The sequence below is a fragment of the Heliconius melpomene genome, chromosome 3, assembly GCF_056956725.1.
Source record: "Heliconius melpomene rosina isolate 202511_hmr_F chromosome 3, ASM5695672v1, whole genome shotgun sequence".
NCBI classification, from domain to species: Eukaryota; Metazoa; Arthropoda; class Insecta; order Lepidoptera; family Nymphalidae; genus Heliconius; species Heliconius melpomene.
The window spans coordinates 5,017,159-5,043,772 of NC_140391.1; the positions used below are offsets into that span (position 1 = coordinate 5,017,159).

At 31.6% G+C, this 26,614-nt stretch overlaps 1 protein-coding gene across 8 annotated transcripts in view; it reads right to left on the reverse strand.

The window, feature by feature from the left end:
- The window catches only part of how (protein held out wings), a 62,049-nt gene that overhangs the window by 11,957 nt on the left and 23,478 nt on the right, over positions 1-26,614 (reverse strand). For all 8 annotated transcript variants that reach the window (XR_014879447.1, XM_085207390.1, XM_085207387.1 and 5 more), the window contains exon 2: positions 16,488-16,621. Coding sequence is in view for 7 of the 8 variants with exons in the window: in XM_085207390.1 (XP_085063516.1) it covers positions 16,488-16,621 (134 nt within the window). In the remaining variant the exon portion in view is untranslated. The remainder of the gene's footprint in view (positions 1-16,487; positions 16,622-26,614) is intronic.

Below are 26,614 nucleotides of genomic sequence, written 5' to 3' on the forward strand. Positions count from 1 at the left end.
AAACTTCGCTGTGGTATCGAGATAAAAGTGCGGCGTTAAGTTCCGCCACTCAACACACAATGCTTTCCGAATTGAAAAGTGAGGAACGGAGTGTCTTACAACCAGGTTCCCTCTGCCTGCTAAGGCAGATTTATAGACATGAAATCATCAAATTTGAAGAGTTGAACTTAAATAACATTAAAAGCTTTACAATTCTTCGAGAATTCTCGTTCACTTTTAAAAATATCATGGGAATCCAAAATGTACGTACACATTTTAAATGCTTGGATTTCTTCAGCGGTCGGTCAGGCGTCAATAATAATGCGATTTTATTTTTCCCAAGTGCGAACGAAGCTCGGCCGGACGCACCGCCATGTTGAAATAACGTCGCACTAGTTGGCGTACTGCCCACATTCGTTTTCCCACTAGTCGTTAATATTTTCATGACAAAAGTGATTACAGTATTTTCAAAAATGAACAATGTTTCACGTACAAAAACAATTGCTGTAGCTATTGCGTGATTATTATAAATACTTATATTAGATTATCCCAGAAAAATGTCAGACCGAATGAAATGTTTGACCGAATGAAATGTTTGACCGAATTTATCTAAATTTAAGCTTTAAAAAGTTTAGATTTAAATAAAATCGAAATAAAGAATTGGAAGTTTTGAGGCCACGGAGTGTCTTAACTCTAGGTTCCCTCTACTTATTTTGCTATGTGCGGGATACAGCGTGAAGCTGATTTAATTTTATTATATTTAAGAATAGGAACAACTAAAATTAATATAAAAAAATAATATTAAGACGATTTCTTTGATATTATAATAAATTATGTTCCTGCAAAGGGGTCGCCACGGTCAACGCTGAGTGCTCGTACCAATTAACACACTGGTCGCAACAGAATGTAGGTTAGACATTCTAAATGCTTCCTAGCCGATCATAACTCAATCTGAGTTACGATGATGCAGTTAGTTGGAAGTAGTTGCATGTTATTCCTGATGTACTTCAGAAGCACAAGCTATGGACTTGGCTATGGAGGAAACGACGTACATGTAAATTAAAAGCTTAAGTTTCCCCAAAATATATTTGTTTGTCAATCCAGTTTTTTTAAGGTTATAAAAAAAATAATTTAGATCTATATTTAAGAATGGAAAATACAAAGAATAGAAGTAAATGTTTCAAAAAAAAAACAAACCCACCACCATCATATCTACACAACTAGCAACCACCCAAACGCAACGGTTGCGTCTATAATTACACGTCTGGTTAATTTAACAAAAACAACTTATTCATATTATCTAAGTACATATACTCGTATATTGTATACGAACATGAATAATGACTTCTTGGGCGGGAACGCCCTCGCTGTCGGTGCATCTAATCGATAAACATCAATTGCAATTGCACAAGCCGGTACTATTTTGTAGCTGAATATATATTACACTCACTGCTCTATAGCTGCACTCAGATTTTATAATTTTAATATGGTTTATCTATATATATAAAATCGAAAGGTCACTCACTCATCACGAAATCTCAGAAACTACAAGTGCTAGGAATCTCAAATTTTGCATAGGAGTTACTTATAGGACGTAGGTGCTCGCTAAGACGGGAATTTGCAATATTCGACTTCTAAGGGGTTGTTTTTGGGGTCGAAAGTTTGTATGAAACTTCGTTTCTACAAATGCTACGAGTCTCAAATTTTGCATAGACGTCACTAGGACGTAGTCATGGAGACAGAAATTAATAATAACATAGTTCACGCGGGTGTAACCGCGAGCGGGCCGCTAGTATTTAATATTTTCATTTCTTCGCTCTATTGTCGAGGCAAAGCGCAGCGTTCAGTTCCATGAATCAACACGTAATGCCTCAAGACGTCGGCCGAAAATGGGAAGGAGAGATTTTTAAGAGAGATAGAGAGAGATTTTTACAAGAGGGATACAGGTGAAAAAAAATTTGTAGTACCTAATTACGAAAAATGATTTCAAATTAAAGAAATGAGATAGAGTTGAAGGTGACAAGACCTATATGTTTAAATAATAAAGCTTGAAGTAAAATATCATTAACCATAACAATTAGAATAATATTTTATATACTATATATGGTGAGATAACGTGGTCGCGTAATATTATGTTATTAGGCACCGGATGTATGAGGTAAAATTATCACAACAGTATAACATTGGCATAATAGTTCAATAGAGATTCATAGTTTGTACTAAATTAGTACTTTTGTACCTTAATAACATACAAAGCCGCCATTGATAACGCACTCGCATTGGATATTTTTTTCAATTAATATTCTTAACCTGGACTAACGTATCAGAAAAGTAAATAATATTTGTTTTTACTTACTAAGAAAAGGTATATAAATTTGAACGTAGCAGTATATGAACTCGCGCCTCTCGAAAACCTGTACAAGCGCTCTTACCACTAAGTTGTACGTTCTCATCAAGCTGTGTCGAAACATTAAAATTAAATTTGGCATAACTTATTAATATTAATTATTTTATGTTTTCTAAAAAAGATTTTTCTCACCGAATTCTTCAAATCACACAAAAAAAATGAAAATATTTCTTTTTAATTAATAACATCCTTTTCTTTTCATCGGCATATCAAAAGAAATTCTTATCAATGACGATTCCCTATTAATTATAACTAAAATTGTAATAATAAACGTACATTATATTATTTCTGTAAACATTTCATCCTATATCTTAATGCCATAATTGTTTGAAGCGACTTAAAAGCTCTTTGTTTTTTCAGTTATTCTTATCTCCACACATGCAATGCACTTACTCAGCCTGTTTTGATTTCTCAGATTGGATCTTCTGCAAAGTTATGTTTTGAAAAGAAAACAGATTTAAATTTATGTGGTGATTTATTTCAATTTATGGCATCACCTACCGCAGTTAGGATGAAGCGCAAGGAAGAATCGCATGTGAATATTCCGTTTATATTATTATTGAATATAAAAACAATATTAAAAAAATAAACATTTAAAACACTTGTTTTCTTAGATGGTTTCTTCAACTTCACGCTGTATACCGCATATATCAAGGTAGGCAGAGAGAACTGAGGAACCAAGAGTAAAATACTCCTTTCTCATTAACCTTTAAGTATGGACGTCGGGTCTGACAGACCAGACAGTTCTACGAATTCTACAAATCGGCCACTTCTCGGTGATCTCCGCCACTGAGTCTCTCAGTACCTTTCGTGTTAATGACAAAATGAATGAAGATAGCAGTGGTTGTGTCTCTGGGTTCAAAACACGTGAGTATTTAACTTTCTAAACGAAGCCTGGGTCTGTCAGACCCGACGTCCATGTTTCCCATACATGAATGATTTCAAAACGCCATATATTTTTATAATATTACAAAATATACTTTAATATTTTAATTGTATTATTTGTATTCAAATGTTTTTATTGTTTTATATAATATATTATTTGGCATTGTTTGTTATATATTTTAGTAATATAAATATTATTTACCTAAAAAAGATTATTTTTTTTTAGTTTTTATGATAAAATGGAAAAAAATGATCGACCTAGCACGTCAGGGACAAAAATATCGGTACTTTATAATCAACATCAAACAAAAGAATTGGACGACGACATTTTATGAAGAAAATAGCACTTTATCAAATAAAAAGACGCGTTTCGTATACTAAACTACTCTAAGAATTGAGAATGACTTTGACTCGCGTTTCGCGATCTGATCTATCATTTATTGAACATGAAGCTAAAAAAATAGTTTTGGGTTCTTGAAAAACATGTATACTTTGCCCCCAAAAGATATATAGAAAGACAACACATACTTATGTTGACTGCAATCGTCCTGTTAGCCTACAATGTTGAAAGCCATTGTGTATCGATGTTCAATAATACCTTATCTTGAGGTGTTGTCAAAATTTTTATTTTATAACATAAGATGTAATTTCTTTATTTTTTTTATTTGTTAGACTTTATATTTTGTTAAAAAAATATTTATTTTATTATCTGTCTTTTTTTTATAGTATTATTTTCTTAAGAGTCATCCCATGTGGCCAAAGACTGAAATTGTGACTTTAAGTTACTTAAATCGTTGTGATGCGTAAACTTTAATAAAAAGCGATTTTATTTATATTGATTTTGCTTGATTTGAGGCTATTCATGTAAACTAAAACATAAAATTGTCTTCTTCCTTTAAAAAACAGCCGGAATATGACCAATAAATACACTGGTCTGACAGACCCGACGTCCATATGTATGTTATAAAAAAATCACGTCCATAGTTAAAGGTTAAGACATATTCCGTTCTAAACTTTCCCCCGAATTCTGGAGGCACTGCGTGTCGAGAAAAAGAAATATTAAATTTTTTTCTCGTTTTTGTCTCGTCAAAAATTTAATTTCCTCGAGACGACTGGCCTAAACGTTTATTGTATTCCACGTTGTTTAATTTTATAATAGGATCGAGGAAGTGAAATATCTATTTACGTTTATGTTTGAATTTCTTCGTTCTGGCGTCGAGGCATAGCGCGGCGTTGAGTTCTGCTCCTCAACAGGCAATGCCTCCAGAATTCGACAGAAAGTGGGAAACGGAGTGTCTTAACACTAGGTTCCCTCTGCCTACCCTGCTGTGTGCGGGATACAGCGTGAATCTGGTTTAATTTAATGAAATCTTTTAAACTATGTCAGTTTTACTACTTGCTGCTAAGAGAATCATCTGCTTTGTAAACCAACTATCCACTTACTGTAGATCAAAGGCTTACTGTGTGAACTATTGACCGCTATTGATTACAAGCTATTACTTTACTTGTACCATATGAATACACCTGCATTTCAAATCTATACGAGCTCGTACAGCAATTCTTGATGGGCTAAATCCAACATAATTGTCCTATGATCTGTCACGCCAGCAAGAAATTACAACTTAATTTAAACTTTATAGTATTGTAATAAAGCATGTTTTACCCCCAAATAGGTTGTTCTATTGTTTAGTAGTTCAGGAATGTATAGATTGGTCACGACGTGCGTTACCGATAGTTGCCGGTGGCGATAGAAGTTGTTTCTGTTAATTTTGTACTGAGTGTACATGTATTGTATGCAATTGGTGTCTCTAATGAAAATGTTTTGGAAATGAGGTTTAGATTAGTTTTCACGCTGTATCCCGCATATAGCAGGATACGCAGAGGGAGCCTAGCGATAAGACACTCCGCTCCTCATTTTCTTTTCTCTTTCTCACTCATTTCCTCGATTTGGAATCAAATCCCCAACTTGTCGCTGATTGTCCTTGAGCCACGACTGTCCTCTAAAATGTTAACTTAAAAAATATAAATAGACAATAGCTAATAGCTAATTGCTAGTAGGTTCAATAACTAGTAGGTTCTGTACCTTCAAGTTCATATAGCTGCAAACAAATAAGTGATAATTAATTCTTTTATCACCACTGTTTATATGTAAATACTCGTATATCTCTCGATAATATCTGTAATTGACTAACTTAGGTGTGTCTGCTAATATTTATTATAATTTATTTATTTATGTACCACACATACATAATCCATATAATGTTAGGCTTTAACGATAGAACTGTACAAATAACACGTTTTTTAATGTTTACTTGGTGAATATAAACACGACTGGTTAGGGGTTCGATTACCACTCGAGGAAATACCACTCAATTCGCCTCCTGATTTCGGCAGAAAATGGGGAACTGAGTGTTTTAACACTAGGTTCTAGGCCTACTCTGCTATGTGCGGGATAAAGCGTGAAACTACAAAATGGCATTACGTCATAAACATTTCTTGGGATAAATCATTTTTAATGGTACAAGTACAATAAGATATTTGTCCTGGCGCCTGTCACGATCTGGCTTAATGTCATTACGTTGATGTCTCTAAAGTGATTGTAGTTTGAGTTGATTTAATATATTTAGATATATTAGATATATCTTATATATTAGATTCGTATTTGTTTTTAGAATACCTACCTATAGTATATTCAAGATGAATCTATGGAAATATTTGTATTGAAATGAAATTAAAGGTAGTAAAATTACGAATTAATATTGTTTTAAGTTCCATCCTCTAGCCAATAGCATTTAATAGCAGTAATTTATAATTAGATTCTCTTGTTTATGGCTCTAAAGCATACCAATGAAAGAAAATTGATAAATTTAATATCTAATAAAGTAAATTTAATATTAAAGCAATTGAAATTGCGTAACTTTTCAACAATTACTTATATATTTGAAGAAAAACTGAGTTTTTATAATATTTTACTTGTGAAAAATAGTTATGAAAACATAAGGCCATCTAAACATCTAACGTCGTTTTGGCGTCAATCACTGTTATTTAATACACATAGCGTGGCAGTCATAAACATAGTGTCCGAAAATAAACTACGAAGCTGTAAAAAGTAGTGACGGTACTCTCGCGTCTTTGATTGCTCCTTTGGCACCAATACTGTTCATTCACACTAACGAACCCCACGTGTGCCCGCCGCGGCGTCTGTATTTGCTAACCTAATTACTGGCACGTTTTAATGTTTTTATAATAATAGAAAAATATATTAAATGGACTTTGCCATCTTTCAAAAAATGTTGTCGGTGCCTTTTTTTTACTGACAGTTTTAATTGTATAAATAAAATTGAAAACAACTAGGTATAAAAATATTAAATTAGTCTGTAAGTCCAACCTATTAGAACTTTATTTAAAAAAATAGAAATTTTAGATGAAAATAAATAAATCATTATGTAAATCGTTTTCTTATTGTCATATTAACGAGAAAACCTCATGTTACTTAGACATTATGTAAAAGCATTACTACTATAGTATACAAGGATATAAAACTTCAATACTTCAAGGATATAAACTAATACATATAAACAAGCATATAAAGATTCAATAAATTTAGTTTATAACTAATTCTTTGTCAATTTCAAATGGAAAAAAAACCTAAAATTTACTCTATGGTTGCGTTAAAACTAAATTTACGTCTAAAGTTACAGGCAGTACATAGCACATGTCTCTATTTCGGTACAATATATAGAAACGAGGTCTTTTAATTTATCAGAAATTGCTTTTTTATAGCCATCTTAAGAGGTCCTCTGTGATAATCACCATCACCAGATGGTTTTGATGAAGAAACGTACAGTTACATAGTTTTATGTAAGTGTTAAAGTCGTTAAAACGAAGATTGATATATTTTGACTATTAACTGCTGTAATGTCGAAAATAATTTGCTATTAGGAATGTGCTATTGAACGTTATGACTTCATAAAGTAACCTTTTAAGACGATGTTGGCACATCTTATATTATATTTATCTTGTAAATCTAGAGATATTATAAATAATAGACGGTTGACTATTTTAATACTTCATTACCAAATTTGTTGATAGAACTAACGTTTTTTTTTAAATAGTTAATATAATTTTATTGTTTTTTTGTTTATATTTATGTAAAATTTAATCTCTAACAAAAAATATGCTTATATTTGTATTGAGTAACTGAAACTGATGAACCTATAATGATATTTATTGAATTTACTAATTTGTTTAAAGAAAGATTAATTGATTATAAACGTGTACATTAATATATTTTATATATAATCTTCCTCCTCACAAAAGAACTTAAGAATTGAGTACATCATGAGAAATGCCACACTTCTAGAGTAACCCAGGTCCAATGTTTAACCTTTCATCTTTAACCTGTGAGGGAAAATAATATATCCACAACATTTCCTGTCTACACTATAGCTATGTTTAAATTAGTTTATAAACATTAAAACTATTGGATAATTTCAAAGAAAATAGAAAAAATAAAAAAGTTTAAAATAAATGCATATTAATGCTTATTAACAATTTTAATATCATAAATGTGAATATAAGTTTGTTATGTTTTCACGCCAAAACTACTAAACTGATTATGATGAAACTTTGTATATCTATTCTGACAGGTATTTAAAAGGACATAGGACACTTTTTATTAAAAAAAATAAGTAATTGATAACTTTTGATTATATAAATTATAACGCAATCAGTGGAACACATAAAATAAGCACTATACAACACTTAAAACAATCTCGAACTCTCTACACTAGAAGTACATATGCATTTGCGTGGTAGAATCAGCTAGCGGTAGACTCAATTATAACCGCAATATCTTTAAATCTATAACAGATTATTAAAAAAGGCACCCACGATGTTTTAATCGAGAATAAATCAGCTTCACGCTGTATCCCGCACACAGCAGGGTAGGCAGAGGGAACCTAATGTTAAAACACTCAGTTCCCCAATTTCTGCCGAATTCTGGAGACATTGCGTGTTGAGTCGCAAAACTGAACGCCGCGCTTTGCATTTAATCGAGATTTTTTTTTAAAATATACAGTTTATAGTTATAGTATAGTATTCGGACATACATATTATCACCATAGGGCTTTTTACCTTTTTCCTAAGTATGGTTTTTCCATTTTATTATTTCTTCGTTTCCTAAGATCTACTTAATAGTATGTTATTATTATATGACCATAGAAGAATATTATGTTTTATATAAGAAAATCATATACAAACGTGATTTACGCAACAAAGGCGATCGTGTAATTTTATTTATTTATGATAGTATAGAATTACTGTCACGGTGCTATGGTCCATGACCTGTCAAGTGCAATCTAATCGTACTTACTGTATTTGTTATTTATCAGGATAAATATTATATATGTAGGTAATAGATGAGTACCTACTATTATTATAAATCTGAAGAATTTGTTTGGACGAATGCACTAATCTCAGAAACTCCTGGATCGAAAAAAAATGTTTTTTTTTTTATTTTGGATAGTATATTTATCGAGGAAAGCTGAGGCTTATAACATGTTAATTGTTTTACTGTACCGGCGGTGCGGTTAAAGTTACCTCAAACATTTACAATATTGCTTATAATAACAATTGTTATTGTTATAAAAACAATTTTTGGTTACCTAACTTCGCGAAGAAAGTAAAGAGAAATGTAAATAATGTAAAGAAAAAAGAAATGTAAATAACGCTAATAGGCTAAACTAAGACGGACAAAATTATTAACTTTTACACGGGGGATGATCCGTCCGTATTTTTTTCAGCTTTAAGTTGGGTATCTAGAAACTTAGTGTACAGACACTCCCGTTTTCCACTTTTCACCGAATTCTGGAGGCATTGCGTGTTGAGTGAACTCAACACCGTACATAAGAACCTATTATTATTAATTTGTTAATAACACAAATTTCAGTACCAATTAATTAATTTTGCTAGTTTCATCCAGAAATATAACAAAATTTTATACAGCTGGTAAAAAGAATACGAGTAACGGGTTTTTTTGCGAGCTATCCACTATTTTAACGATTTTAATTAAAGCTGTCAATGATGTGAAAATTACTATATTTATTTTCGTTTTCATTTACACGTGTTTCATTCAACCTTCGATTCTACATTTTTAAATTCTACACCAACCAATTTCCCTTATGGCTCTCTGAGATGTCTCACGGTAGGTGAGTGAACTGTGAGAGGAGCGTGACAGCCGCCTATTACAAAAATAACACTAACATTTCAAATAAGAAACTTGTAAACTTTATATCATTTTGAGCATTTTAAATGTTACATAAACATAAGATGTAATAAAACGAGTTTAGATCTAGGAATCAAGACATATGAAAATAGTACGGATGACTCAAGACTTGCCATTTCATCTAGATCATACTGTACTGTATATAATAAATAGGACGGAAATTAGACACACCTACGCATATTCAAAGTTTATTGCAAAGTTAATGGCTCACATCAGACTTTATGAAAGTTCGTTAACGCGGTATTCGTTAATGTGAAAAGGTTAACCTAAAATTAAAAATAAATAAGACAAAAGTATAAAATATTTTAAATATCATATTACTGGAATTGGTACTGAAGAATATAACTAAATTTAAAGATATTTGACTGTATGAATAATAATATTTCGGAATCTATGGCTAATCCGAACAAATAGACAAACTTACAAATACACTATGTACTTTTAACCATTTAATTTAGCTTTCAATTGTCAAAAAGTTTCAAAATGCTAAATCTCGGTAGATATTGACAAAAAAAAACACTTTAATCATTAAGTATTTAATGTAATAAATGTTATTAGACTTAAAACTGAGAATAAGCAAAATAAACAATCTAAAAATAGTATTCAAAATGTTTATTTACGCTTATACATCCAACATAAATTATTATTGCTTGTTTCTAGATTTCCTTGTAGTCTAAACTGTTCTATATTCAACTACTTGGCTATTGATTTCCCTCTCGTGAATGATATAGCACATATTGCTTGTATTAACATTAACATGGTTTAATAGATAAAAAAAAACAGCTTCACACACACACACAGGTTTTTTTCTATTTATTTAAATTTATATTTCTATTTCTTTGCTCTGGTGTTGAGGCACCGCGGCGGTGAGTTCCGCCACTCAACATGCATTAACTCCAGAATAAGGTGGTGGTTTGTTCCGCATAACAAGATAAGGTAGAATCTAGTGTCAATACACTATGTTTATCCTGTTTTCTTGGAGCAGAGAAATAAAAATAATAGAGTGTGCCACTGCGCTACAATGGTATCTAATATATTCATAGTTTAATCTTTTATGCGTTTCCGATAAATATAAAAATAATTATGAAAAGCATAGATATAACTTGTTTTTTCTTAATAAAAATGTAGAACGCAGTATACAAATTTACTAATTATAATTAAAATTTATGATTTGCATAAGAAAACAGGAGATTTTATGTTTTATTTTATATTTTTATTTTTATGATCATCGCGTTGTAAAATTGACAACAGTCGCTGTAGTTTGTAATAATTATACGAGTTCAATCACGTTTTTGCGTAGTGAGTAGCAGTTTCCCTCATAAATATGGAGAAGAGGAATAGAAAATGCTAATTAAATATTAAAGTGCATACAAAAACATTGCAAAATGAAACTTAGTTTAATTTAAATTTTAAAGAGTGCCTGAAATATAAACGATAAATGTGGATTTAAATCTGCTTTATGAATATTTACATATATAATGCATACTAAATATAGATATACTAGTGGACCCGAACGCGGCTACGCCCGCTTGAACTATACGAATATTTATGAAATTATTTTCAGTTTTCAATAGAGAGATGCGTTAAGCAAGATCATTTTGGGTGACGTTTTCTAACAACAAACTTTGCAAATCGTTGCTTAGCAACGGTGGGTTGTTATTAACATGGCCGAATTAATTGCATGTCAAATTAATAAGTATTTTAATATATTGATATATATCGAAAATATTACAAATATAAGAAAAAAAGTATCCTATGTTCATCCCGAGACCCTCAAGTATCTCTATATGAGTATTTTATCACAATTAAATTAGCGGTTTGGCCCTGATTGCGTAAAAGACAGACGGACAGACAGAGTTACTTTCGAATTTATAATATAGGTATGGATTGTCTCATGATTATTATAATTTCATACATTACTTCTCTTTGCCATACTAGTTAGCGAAAAGGGCATAATAATAAAAACTCTTGGGTGCAAGCAAAAAATATTTTTCTTAACATTTTATTGCATCAACTGGTCTTAAAGCAGAAGTGCATCAACGAGAATCTTAACGACACAAGAAAAACTTCGTAACGGAGCATACCGGTATGGTGAGATTTAATAACGCGACCCTATAAGGACATGGAACGGGATATTGATCGATGCTGATGGTAGGTACGTACTGGGGGGAATTGAGATCATTAGATACTGTTGGATATTTATTATATTTAGTCACATAAATCAAAATCAGGTTCACACTGTATCCCGCTGTACCCGCTGTATCCCGCTGTACCCGCTGTATCCCGCTGTACTCGCTATACCCGCAAAGCAGGGTAGGCAGAGTGAACCTAGTGTTAAGACACTCTGTTCCCCACTTTCCACAAAATTCTGGAAGCAGTGTTGAATGCCGGAATTCAACATCGTGCTTCGCCTCTACATCAGACAGAAGAAATGGAAATATAAATTTAAATAAATATTTCGTTTCCTCGAGTGGGGATCGAACCCACAACCAGTCGTTTTACATCTACAGTTTGTTGTTTGTTTGTTTGTCTTTGTTTTTTTCATTTTTTCTCTCTGGTAGGACGTTGATATCCACCACTCACTATGCAATTTCTCAAATTCGGGCGGAAGGTGGAGAGCAGTCCGCAGTGTTCAGTACTAAATGTTTAATTCATGCCTTGACTGGCTGGCAGAAAGGGCGCAATTCTTGTAAAGGATCCAATTCGGCAGGAATTTTCAAAATAAATCTGGCCTAAATAAATGAATGCCGAACTAACCCTAGAGATTCGGGCGGAAAGTAGAGACCAGACTCTATGTCTAGCTTTATACACGCGGGATAAACGGTTAAAGTGGAAAAGTTTACATTTTATTAAGTCAATACAATTGAAAATGTTTACAGATTTTTAATATTTTTCAGAGAACAATTATTAATATAAAAAAAACATATATATATATATAGCAAAAAATAAGGAAAATATATGAAACATACCACAAAACCATTGACTCCAGTAGGTATCAACAAGAGAAACCAGTGAGACGGGTTAAGTACTTGCAACATCTCAACTAGTTGAAATGATTGAGCCTGTCCCCAACGTACATGTAATATAGAGGTAATGTAATCTATGCGGAATTATGATCTTTATTAGGTGCATTATATTTCTATTACAGATTTCTCAGGTTTTTTATACTAACATTATTTATTTTATGGATCTCTAATTCTTCCGAGCTGGTGTTTTCAGCAGAGCCTTCCAAGCCAGTGGTAGCTTTTTTTGTACGTTCATTCGACGACTTAAAAGTGCTTACAATATATCTCGTCTATTTGAATAGATAATATTTTGAATTAGAATTTGAATTTAATACATTTCTTTTCCAAGTTATGTAGAAAATACATATATTTATTTTTAGTCGTTCAGTTCAATATTGACTGACTGTATCAGGGTTTGGATATATCACAATAAATTAGATCTCCGACGGGAAGAATATTCTTTTCTTCTTTGTTTTTTTATAAGTTAAGTTTCGTCACGCAAATCACTATATCACTAAAATGAATATTAAGTAGAGAACAGAGTAATATTAGAATAATAAAATAATAAAGATTTTACAACACATTAAAAAACTAAAGATGACATTGACAGTAAGAAGAATGGTTTTTAACAAAAATATCTAGAACTTTGGTTTTATAGCGTAGTATTACACTATAATATTTTTATTTTATATGAACATCATACAACCATTAACAATAAATATAGGACAAACGAGATCGTACATTAGAGTACGTACGCAAGTTAAGCTGCCAGTACAAACAAGTCATTAAAACAGAATTAGGGAAGCGTACATACGAAAGAATGTTATAAACGCAATTTATATATAACAAATATCCAATCATTACAAATTGAAATAAGATTATTTGAAACCGTTATGACGCAAGGGTACATGCATGTAACTAACGCGATGGTTATGGGTTCGATTCCCACTCCGAGCAATGAATTATTATTTATTATTATTTTCATTCCTTGGTTCAGGTACCATGGCAAAAGCCATTGAGCTCTAACACTCAACACGCAATGCCTTGAAAATTCAGTGGAAAATAGGGAACGGAGTGTGTTAACACTAGGTTCCTACCATACTATTTGCGGGAACATACACATACAGAGTGAAGATGAAAAAAATGTGAGATTAAAATTGTTTCAAAGTGTTGAGAAATCGCATAGCGAAATGTAAACGTAAAAAAATATTCCACTAATATTTAGAAAACATTAAATAAACTATATGGAACGTTGAGAAATGTAAATAGCATGTAAGAAGTGGTGTCGTTACTGAAAAATATTTTGGTGCATTCGTCATGGTCTCCTGTAAGCGAGGCTCTAAAATTTTGTAGCATTGTTTCGACAGTGTGTTCGACATATGAATGGCACGCCAATCCTATTTCTGTTTTAGTTAACGTTTGTATGTACATTTTAAATTTTACTTATCTATTTATTTTTACCTATAAACATTCGCCAGTCCAGGCCAGGCCAGGCCAGTCGCAATAGGTTGTAGGTTCGATTCCCAGTCGAGGAAATTAAATATTATAATTTTCATTTCTTAGCTCTGTTGTCGAGGCAAGCGTAGCCTTGACCACCACTCTACATGAATCAGGCGGTGTTCTAACACTAGATTATCTCTACCTACCCTGCTATATGCGGGATACAGCGTGAAGTTAAAAAAAAATATTTATAAAAATTGCAAGTGTAGAAAACCGTAATGACGTCAATGTTCTAGGATCATTAAGTATATTTATGTATGTATGTATGTATATAGTATATATTAATGATTGCATATAAAATTATATCTCGGAACGCTTCTTTTGATCTACAATGAATTACCATATTATGCAATTTAAGCCGCGATTTATAAGCGCATTGTGCAATTCTACGTATGGAAAATATTTATTTTTCGTATTTATTTCCTTATTCTTTTTAGACTAATCATAAATATTATAGAATCTGAAAAAAACATTTAGAGGCTTCACGTAAAATATATGTAGAATTATTTAATCTCGCGAATAAATTTAATAATTCAGAAGATCTACAAACTTACAATGCCATATTAGGAAACTACCATTGAATGGCGCCAACAATCGATCACTAATGAGAACTCAGTAGCCCTCTTTAGTCATAATTTGTATTTAAAAATATTATTTAAAGCATATATCTAACTTTTGTTATTTTTTTTTCTTTAATAGCATGTCATTAATTTTAATAATAATCCATTTTGATTAAATCTACATTACTATAGGGTACTATTAAATATATATTACGCTTAGAACACCAGTAAATCCAAATATTATTGGTACATATATATTTAAAACATTATTCAGGTCATTGCCTTTCTAAAGAAATAAAGAAGACTTAAAAAGCAATATTAGACTATCAATAGTTGATATTCAATTTGTTTATTGCCAACTAAAATGTTCTATCAATTTATATACAAGAAACTTTCATCATCGAATCTATATTGTTCACATATATAAATATTTTTTACCGTCACACTGTGTCCAGCACAAAGCAGGGAGAACATAGTGTTTAAACACTCCATTTTCCATTTTCCTTTGAATTCTGCGGACATTGTGTGGCAGAATTCAACCCCTCGTTTTGTATCGACTCCAAGGCGCAAAAATATTAACATTTAATATTTAATTTCCTCGAGTGGGAATCGAACCTACAACCTATACCTGCGCCACGACTGGCATATTATATTAACATCTGATATTGGCTAATATAGAGAACTTTTAAAACTGAATCATTCGAGTCAATGGCCTTTGCTTCTAATAGAAAATGTATAATGTTAGTTCTAATGAATGGACGGCATAGGTGAGGTGGTGGACCTCACTCTGTCACCGAGTTCGACACACGAGATCGCCCTGACACAAGTCACCAAATGCAGCAAGCTGCCAACCTTGTATTTCTATTTATATGAACAACATTCAATAAAACTTAAAACCTGTGTTTCTTTATCTCTATTTATGTCATAATTGACTAAACCTATATAAAAATAACTATTTTTGACTTTTTTAAAATGTTATTTCATACTTAGGAAAGAAGAATATGGAATTTGAATCCGCGCCTCTTGGACAAGTTCAAATCTCGCTATGTTCAAATTTTTATACGTAATAGCTCAAGTAGGTACGCCTTTGTCAGATAGTTCTACACGGACTGGGTGTGCGCGACAGGTCTGACAAGAGGTTTTTTCTTTTTGTCATCCATTAAAAGTACAGTATGCTCCACTGATGTCGAAATTATCTTATTATTATTTCCAAGGCTCGGCTACGTTTCATTCATTAGAGTCCATTCATTATATATAAGTATGTAGTGCAGTAATTTATTGTTATTTCATAAACCTTCCGGGTAGGTTCCAGTTGTGTTGACAAATGTATATTTGACTTTAATTGTAACTTTTAAAAATTTCTGTTAATTTTATGATTTTTAACATTAAAAAGACTTTTGTAGAAAACTTATAAAAAATTGAACGTAGCGGGATTTGAACTCGCGCCTCTTGGACGGTTTCCAATAGCGCACACTAGTATTGTAATGAACATAAACGTGTTATATTTCTTTTTATATTAAATTCAGATTTAATATAAAAAGAAATATAACACGTTTATGTTATCTCAGTGGTTCTGTCTATCTCAGGATAGAAAGATACGAAAAGAGAGAAATATCAAAGTAGTATTGTATTATAGTGAAAACATATAAAAAATAGCTGAACAGATAATTAATATTTATAAAATTAAAATTTATGTCAATAGAACGACATTGGTATAAAGGAAAATCTTTAACTTGAAACCGACAAACAATAGTTAATTATATTGAACTATTGTTAGAATTAACATTAAATAACATATGTGGGACACAAATATATATTAGAATAAAATACCTATCTTAGTGCCAAAGAAAAGTAAAAAGACTTACATCTGGATGTTCTTTTACAGGTACATATACTTTTTCTGTGAGTGTGGTGACCATGCCTTCTGGCTCTGGTAGGATGAGTGGTTCCTTTTTCACTCCATTTATTTGGAATAAGCTGGCTCGAACTTTTGCTATTTCTGTAACCAAAAAAATATTTCATCAGCACAAACGCCTGGCTCTATAAATTTCGTAGATTAAGCTTGTCATATTAGTGACGATAATTTTAGATCTTCGCCCAAACGTTTACTAGGAAAGATAAAAGCTAATGTGCCGTTGAAAATTTACATTTACGAGAATTTTATTACGGCTTCGGGAAAACACACGAAATTCCTTCCTGCCAATATGCTCCAGTTTGTTTGTGTGTTTTCTAATTATATTTTAGTTAGTTTCCATTTTGTGTCAGCTTAGGTATATTTATGACATCATTTAATCCATTTGGTATTATTGATGATGCTAGTAGGTACGTCAATAATGACAAAGCGGATGAGCTTTGAAGCCTTCGAGTTTTTATGTCATACTTATAAAAATAAATTGCAACTTAACAAAAGTAATAAAAAAAGAACTTAATGTATTTTGCATTTTTCTTGTAAGCGTTATTCTATTTCAGCACACAAGTAAAATTGCAGATTTAAATTTGCATGTGTTCAAAATTTGTCAATTACCCAAATATTCGGGACAATCGAGCTTTGAATTTAAAATCACTGCCAAAACAATAAAAGTCAAGACGACAAAATGTGAGAACAATAAATTTAAACACCGCTATTCCCGGTGCTTATATCGGAATGCTATATACCTATTCGAGAGCGCGGCGTTGAGTACCGCGACTCAACAAACAATGCCCACAGAATACAGCGTTATAATTACTACCTCTATAACATGTTGAAAAAAAATGTGCTTATACAAAACTAATATCGTAAGAGTGGGACTAAATTCCTATCTTTATCTTCCTTTATCTTCCTTAAACAGGTAAAGATAAAAGAGCTGATTACTCATTGTATCACATCCTGAGTACACAATTTTCCACCATATGGTTTTGCAACACCGCTTGCATAAAAAGTATGTCAGGTTCTAATGCATATTCACGATCGACTATATACCTACAAAGCTGGGTGTGCAGAAAATCAAATAGAGAGTTATATTTATACGAGCCAAGTTGCAAAATTTTTATTGTTGTTTAATTTAATATGATTTATCATTATTGAGGTCAGTCGTCGCGCTGGGGTACAAGCGTTCTGTAAGCGCGATAGGTTGTGAGTTTAATTCCCGCTTGAGGAAATCAAAAAGAATATCAATATTTACTAATAAAATAAAATTTCAATAATTAAGATTTTAATTTTTGCGCTCTGGTGTCGAAGTTGAGAATGCAGAAGTGAGACCGGCTCGCACTTGTCCAGTGTTTTATTTGTCGAGAATGTTACATAACAGAAATCATGCATATTATGATTCAAAATCTTGAAAAGTTGATTCCAGTTAATCCTTATAGGGATATGACTTTTTATAATTACTTAATTGAATAGGAAATTATTATTTATAATTCACTTATAATATAATTGTACATATTATGAAATGTTATATAAGATAAATATTTTAAAGTTTTTCAGCATATTTACTTTGACACGTATAAGGCAGTCGTAGTGCATGGGGCACCAGAGGGCGACTGTTATGGGTCCGATTTCCACTCCGGGGAATGAAATTGTTAATAAAAAAACACACATATAACAGCACATTAATACTATGTAAGTACGTCTCAATGGAATATTTAGTCTGTAAATATAGTTCAAAAAATTCATTGATGTACCTTGGGCGCTCCAGTTAGCATTTTCTTAATTAAACGTAATAATAAATAAAATAATTTTCAGTACAAAAGACTCTTATAAAACATGTAAAGCTTCTATTAAACGAAGAATTGTAGTATAGTATAGTAATTTATCAACACACATAAATTAGAACCACCATCTATATATATAAAATCGAAAGGTCACTCATCACGAAATCTCAGAAACTACATGTGCTAGGAATCTCAAATTTTGCAAAGGAGTTATTTATATGACGTAGGTGCTTGCTAAGACGAGAATTTGCTATATTTGACTTCTAAGGGGTTGTTTAGGGGGTTGAAGTTTGTATGAAACTTCGTTCCTACAAATTCTAGGAGTCTCAAATTTTGCATGGACGTCACTTAGGTATAGGACATAGGTACTCATGGAGACAGAAATTAATAATAACGTAGTTCACGCAGGCGAAGCCGCGGGCGGGCCGCTAGTATAATATAAACATATTTTTAGAGATCAAATGTTATACAAGGCGTACGCTTGTCCATATTAAGTTGATCGTCTACTGGCGACAATGTAGCGGAGCTTTCACGCCATATAAGGTCAGTTAAGTGAATAAGCAAGCCATTAACCGCTACAGAATTGTATATTCAATACTGGATTATAATGTGTTTCTTTTTTCTTTTTTTTGCTTCAAGATGTATCCCGTACACAGCAGGGTAGGCAGAGGGAACCTATTTTCTTGAGTAGGAATCGAACCCACAACCTGTTGCGTTTACAATATGATACATCCAGCTTCAATGCTTGCTGACATATTGAAATGCCTAGCAGCCTACACGAGGCTTCGCCCGCTTAAAGTTATATTATATACAAATTATACAAAATGGTTACATAAATTGTAGCCTATGTATTATTCTGATATATACGCTATATTACTATTAGAGTTTCATCAAAATCCGTTCAGTAGTTTTTGCGTGAAAGTGAAAAAACATCATCAAAAACTATAACATTTATAGTACTAGTACAATAAAAATATTCTCTAATAAAAATCGTAGAAACATTACTTATAAACTACGCTTTAATGACATGACAAGGTCGAAAATGGTAAAAAATCTTTGAAACTTGTCACAGAGAACTCAAGTCTCAACACTGACGGCTGTCGAAACTCTTGTAACAATCTAAAGAATAGAACCTCTTTTGTTAACAAATGCGACATGAAAACATAAACAAAAGGTATATTATAATAGAGGCAGGTGATCTTAAGTCAGTTTGTCAGTCTGTCTGTTTGACGCCGTGTATGGACTATGATTAATATTTAGAAGTAACTAAACTAGTTTAAGATTGTTCTTTGAGATTATGTAATCTTATATATTATTTTATGGTTATAGAAACTTAAGAGTTTTATTAAGAGACCTTAAAAGAATAAGAACTGACCATGGCACGGTAATAAAAAATGTAATTACTGTAATGTAATAGTGAGATCTAAATATGTCTTGTAATGTGATGTAATTGTGAACTTTATAGCTGTTTTAATAGAATAGGTTAATATTTCAAGGAGTATATAAAATAAATTATATTGAAATATAATAACTTAGTATTTATTTGTTTTAAATTGCTTATTATATTATAGTTCATAACATTTATATCTAAAGTGATTAAGGAAATAATATAAAATACGAGTATCACTTCGTATTTCTAAAATATGTTTAAAATTCATAATCTTAATTCTATTTATTATATAGTTTCTTCATTCTTTTCCACAAACTAGTTGAAAACCACAATCAGTACAGTTTAGTTTTCTGATTACTTGAATTACAATAACCACAACGACGTTCACTCTGTGCCGGTAATTCTAACCTTGCGAACTCCTCCTTAGTCATATAGTAGGCAGTCTCGATCGAAATTATATTAATAATTAGCGACGCGCACGCGGCTTCGCCCGCTAGATTTAAAAAACATTTTTTTTACATATACATGGTGGAATTGTCAGCACCACTTTAAATGAAACCACAGTTTTAACTACTCTATAAAAGCCTAATATAATTCAGAAAAAAAATAATTCCTAAAATGGAAAAAAATATTTTTTCAAACAAAATAAATAATAAAATTATCGTTTTAAAATAAAACGCCATTTGTAACGTATAACATAAGCACGCACACACTTACCTGTCAAAGCGGCAACGTCGCATACGTATGTGTGCGTCACACGAAATACAGGTATGGATAAAAATCGTGAAATGAAAAAAAAATCCTACGTCCAAACTGTTGAGGTATCTAGATTAATTTCTTTAGTTCTGGGTTTGAAATATTTTACCCTATATGCAGTTTCAGTAATAGGAGCGCTGCCTCTTCCACTCTGTATATGCAAAGTTGATACTAACAAATATAGATTTTTATTATTTTAAAATAATAAAAATCTATTATCAAGTATATAGACAATTTTATATATGTACCTAATTATGAACGTAAAATCTATTATAATACCCACATTAATTTATACAATACATATAGACATATAATACGGCGAAAGCCATAACACTCAGTCTCAAAATCACTTTTGTTTTTAGAATCTCTGTTAGGAAAATTTAATTACTCGTGTTTATTCATTAGAATCGTTTACACGAAGCCTAGATTTAGTAAGCGAAGGTGAAGTCTAGACAGTGAAATTATACAATATGCTTTAATTATACATGACGGTGACAATTGGAGCAGAAATGAGTAAAATATATTTGTTCACATACCAGAAAATGTAATGCATTTGTCATAGAAATGAGTAATGGTGTTTTACATACTGTTATGAAAGTGTGGGCAAAACGTGTTTAAATTACTGACTGTTTAAGACGGTTAAGTAGTAAATATTCAAAATTCTAATTAATAATTTTAATTTCTTATTATATATAGGATAGATTAAGTAGGTATGCAGTAGGAATACCTATCCTACTGCATAAAAAAATGACTATAAATATAAGTTTGTAATGATTCGTTTTATGAAACACCTAAAAATTTACACATTTCGGTTTTTTTCCTTTATTTGTATTGTAAGTTGGTAGTTCGTGGCAAATTTCATAACGGCCGACCCGTTATGAAATTTGCTAGTACAAGTAAGAAAGCTTTCATACAAAACGCATTAAAACTACGCATAATTGCTCGTATCTTTTGATTGCGTTGACTTAGAAGCTTGATGTTTTCTGTGCTCTTAGAGACAATAAACCTAAATATGGTAATGATATTATTTTAACTTGATACCTCTACGCGACAGATGGACAAAAGTGATCCTATAAGGGTTCTTTTAAGTGTACGCAATCCTAAAAACAGAAATTTAACTAACTCTATTATTTTATCAAAAGCTGTAAACAACAGTTTCAATAAAACGAAATACCGCTGTCACTTAGAAACTTGTTAATGAAAGTGGGTACAACTAAAATTTAGGTCCAAAGCACATACAAGGGTACAGATAAGAACAATGAGGATGTAAAAGGAATTTTCTCACGTCAGGCAGCGACGCGTTAACGCACCGCTACGGTCAGTTTACTTGCAGACTGGCACCGTGGCTTGTATCACGCAAACTTTGATACGTAATGCTAGTATTATAGCTATAAAGTTACGTTTTTTAATTGAAATTCTATTTATTTTTTCATAATGAACATAAGCGTGTGAGTGTAGACGCGACGGTTGTGGGTTCAATCCCCCACTCGGGGGAATGAATTATTATTTTGTAATATTTTCATTTCTTCGCTCCGGTAACATGGCATAGCAGCTTCAAGTTGCTATGCCATGTTACATGTTACATCTGGCACACCGCAGGGTAACGAAAGTGAACACTCCGTTCCTCATTTTCCGCCGAATTCTGAAGGCATTGTGTCTTGAGTAGCGAAATTCAACACCTCGAAGAAGGCAAAGAGTGGCGTTGAATTCCGCTTGCTTTGCCGCAATGCCTTGAAAAATTTGGTGGAAAGTGGAAAACGGAATGTCTTAGCACTATATTCCCTCTACATACCTATAGCAATATGCTATGCTAGATCTCATTATAATGAACATTTCCATCTGGCGACAACTTTTTTAAGTGTATCATTTGAATTACAATTCATATAATCAAATTATTCGATAGATCCATAATTAATGACACACTAGTCCACGTTTTTGCATCATTAAATGTGCAAATTGTAGTGCAGCAAATTACAAATGTTAATATCCAATTAGTTATAAATAAAAAATTAGAATCCACATTCATCCATTCATTTCTTTTTATCAGATTTCCGCTAATTTGGAAAACTTGTGTACTAAGGCCGCCCTTTTGACTAATCAGACCAAAATGTGGAACCACTGTGGATCGCTGGATGGCACGTGAATATGGAAGATATGTGAGAAATCTGGTGATATCTGCTGATATGATGGTGATATCTATCAATATCAATGTATTGTCATTGACTTCAAAATGATATCGTAATTAACACTAATTTAATACAAATAATTATGTAGTCGAAGCGGGCGAAGCCACAAGCGGGTTCGCTAATTATTTATAAGTATATATAAAAATATTAAATGATTTATAAATACTGTCTATATATAAATTATCTTATAATTTAAAATAATCACATATCAACTTAATATGGGAGCAATAGATACAGCAACTAAAAATAAATAGAAAGCACTGCACTTTAGAAGCGGAGTGATGAATGAGAACAGGATAGCTATTAGACAGACAGTAAGTTGTTTTAAGTACATTTATCTTCTATCTATATAAGTATTTATTTTATTTAATTATTTATCAACTAACGGTGAGATAAACGGCCCTAATGTATATATGTAACTGTTGCTTGTATAAATATTTTTCTTATTTTATTAATTCTGATTAAATCTTTGCAATACAACATCTACACAGAATATATGTAAAATAAATACGAAATCAGCATTTTCTTAGAATTGAATAGGATTAGAAATAATAAAATCTTATAATTATACACCCCCATTTTGAATTCTAATAACTTTTTTTCTCTTTAGTTATTCCAACACGAGTCGCTATCAGTCAACAGAAGTAGACTTGTTAGGATGAATTATGCATTACATTTAAATGCAATTGACAATGACCAGGAAGGTTTAAAGAAAAATCGTTTGAATTACTCGCTAGGTATAAATAATTAATTTCTGTATAGATTTATAGTTCAATTATTATTACAAATATCTTATATTACTTTGTTTCTTTTATGTTAGATATGTTTCTTTTTGATATTTATAAATAAAGTAAATTAAAGTACTAATGGACTATAAAATAACGTCCATAATTTGATAACAATAAATAAAGCTAAAATTGTATGTCGCAATAATAATAACGATTTTTGAGAATTACTAATTAATAAAGAGAAAATTGAAGCGTAACAATATAAGCTGTATTATATACTGCAAAATGCAAGTCAGAAATTTCTGAGAATGTTGGTTAAAACATATTTTTATAATGAGTAAACATAAAACTTATGTTTAAGCTTAACTTAAACATAAGTTTTATGTTTATGGAGCAAAATTTAAAAAAAAAATCAAGGATCTCTCTCCTTTATATAGTGGATAACGAGGATACAATCTAGTTTTATGACTGTCGCTATCTTTCCTTAAACTAAAAACAAAATTCAATCCTTGCTTGGATTTTAATTAATAAAAAAGTGGTTTTTTTTTTAAATAAAATCTAAGATAGACATTTCCCGATTGCGTGACAATATATTATGGACATTATTTAATAACTATTATCAAAGAAGTAATTAAAGTTGTTTTGTACATATTAACAATATAGAATGATTTTTTTCTCTTAGAATTTGTAAAATCAATAAACGACTTTATCTAATAGTCTGTTAGTATGACACTTTATTCAAAACACGTGGCAGCCTGTATTAATCTCCGATACAATGAATTGATAATTAAATATCACAAAAACTATTAATGTAAATCAATAAATTAATAGCAAACAATAATAATAAAATCTAAGTTTTTAATGTTATATAAGCATTGTGTGTTTATGTTCACATATGCAATTAAAAAGAGAATTGCTATAATATTATAGTCTAGATAAAATAGGTACATGTTTTTTTTAGGTTCACGCTGTATCCCGCACATAGCAGGATAGGTAAAGGGAACCTGGCAAACTCTGCATTCTCCCTAAGACACTTCCGTTCCCCAGTTTCCGCCTAATTCTGGAGACATTGGCAGAGAGCAAAGAAAAGAAAATGTAAAAAAAATGATTTCCTCGACTGGGAATCGAACCTTCAACCTGTCGGGCTTGAGGGCACGCGCTTGTTCACCAGGGCCACGACTGGCCTCAAAAAATATACATATTTACGGCCGAATATATATTCCTGTTGATATATTTACTGTTTATGTTTGAAGTGTTAAATGTGTCGAATTTGAAGACAAAGTAATAGGCGTACGTTATGGGTGGTGTAACCAGTATGCAGGTCACACACTATATTATATATTCCTCGAACATAACGCTTCTTTTATTATAGCTATAAAATCGCTAGAGTAAATCTGTAATTTTCACCGATTTTATAGGCTAGTATCTATTTTCACGGTTTACTTGTAAAACAAATGATAATAACTTAGAGTTCACGGTAGCAAATTTTCGTTACCTAGTTTTTAACGACGGTCGTTAATGTTTTTAATAAGTTTCAGGCGGTTTTATAAACGCGTGTTTTATTGACAATAGAAAATATATGGCATCCAGTGTAAATTCGGAATATTTTAGTTGGACGGTATATAAATCAATTTTTTGGGTCATTGCTTTGAATAAATATTGAAAATATTATAAATATTCTTTTAGTTTAGGAACTATTAGCGTAAGTTACTTATCGTGAAAGGCAATTATATTATTATTTTTTTATCAGGTTCGAGCTATATCCGGCACACAGCAAGGTAGGCAGAGGGAACCTAGTGTTAAGACACTCAGTTCCCCACTTTCTGCCGATTCCTATTAAAATATATTATAATATTCGATTTCCTCGAGTGAGGATCGAACCCCCAACGTAGCGTTACAGTCACACCCGTGTCACTACGCCATGACGGCAATTTTAATGTTGATAACAAATAAAATGTATTAAAATATAAATAATAATTAGCTCATTATAATATTAATAATTAGTTACTTAGTACAAACTAAAACAACCCAACCGTTTGGCACGTCCAAACGATCAAATGCCTGTCGACCTAAACATTAATAACAACTATCAACCAGCGACGCCTATCTAAGAGATGTCAGGTTTACTGTTGATGAATGTATAATATAGTGTTGTCTCACTTAATATATGCGAAGGTGGTCCAGATGTTTATCTCAGTACACTCCTACGTAGATGTTGTGACAATACTTGTAAGTATTCACTCCGTCAGTTATTTTAATGGGTCACCATATTGCTTTTAACTGCCGCCTCTGTGAATCATTATTCTTAGATGAGCAATTGCGTTTCAATCGCGTAGTGTTAAAACCTGTTATTATGCTAGTTTTAATATCATTTAACTGTCGGATTAATAGAAAATTTATTTTAGTTGCTGATATTTTATAATATTTATGTGAAATTTCATAATATCGAACGAACGAAAGCTGACCACAAAACCATAGGAGGTTATTTAGACGTATATATTTTTTAAAGTAATCACGCATAATTACAGAATTATACTGACGCTACTGCCGTAGTGCTTTGAGGTGTGTCTGATTGAATGCGGTAGTTCTAAACATAAATTACATCCAGAAAAATATTTATATTATTTTACTATTCTATTTAGATAAATTTCACCATTTAGTTCGTACGCTGCTATTGCAATACCTATAACATAATTTCTACATAGGTGAAATGGTGGAATCGATGTGACAACATTAGGTTCTCTCTACGTCACCCACAAAATGACAAATAAGTCAGAAGGGACATTAGTAAGAAAATTATTAAGAATATCTAAAGAATCTTTAGCAGAAATATAAAAAAAACATCAAATTCTCGAGATTTATTTAGAAATGTAAAAGTTTATTTATATTGGCATTAACACCAGCATATATTACCACGGGTGACGCTGGCCAGCATCCCGGCTATTATAATTCAACGAGACACATCTTGGAACCCATTTTGTCGTGTTCATTAAATGCTAGCTGAATTCATTTACTAAGCGTTTACTTACGAATGTAAATTATGTTAATGTAAACGTTATCCTTGGCAGAAATATTTTCTGCTAAACCAGATATATGGAGATCTTTTTTATAGAATATGGCGTTTGTTGATCGTATTTAATGCATTTTTAATTGGATCTCGGTAAGTTTTGCCTTCGTAGGATTTATAGTAGTTAAATATACGACAAAATGTCGACATTGCCGTAGCGATGTGGTGAGTGAGT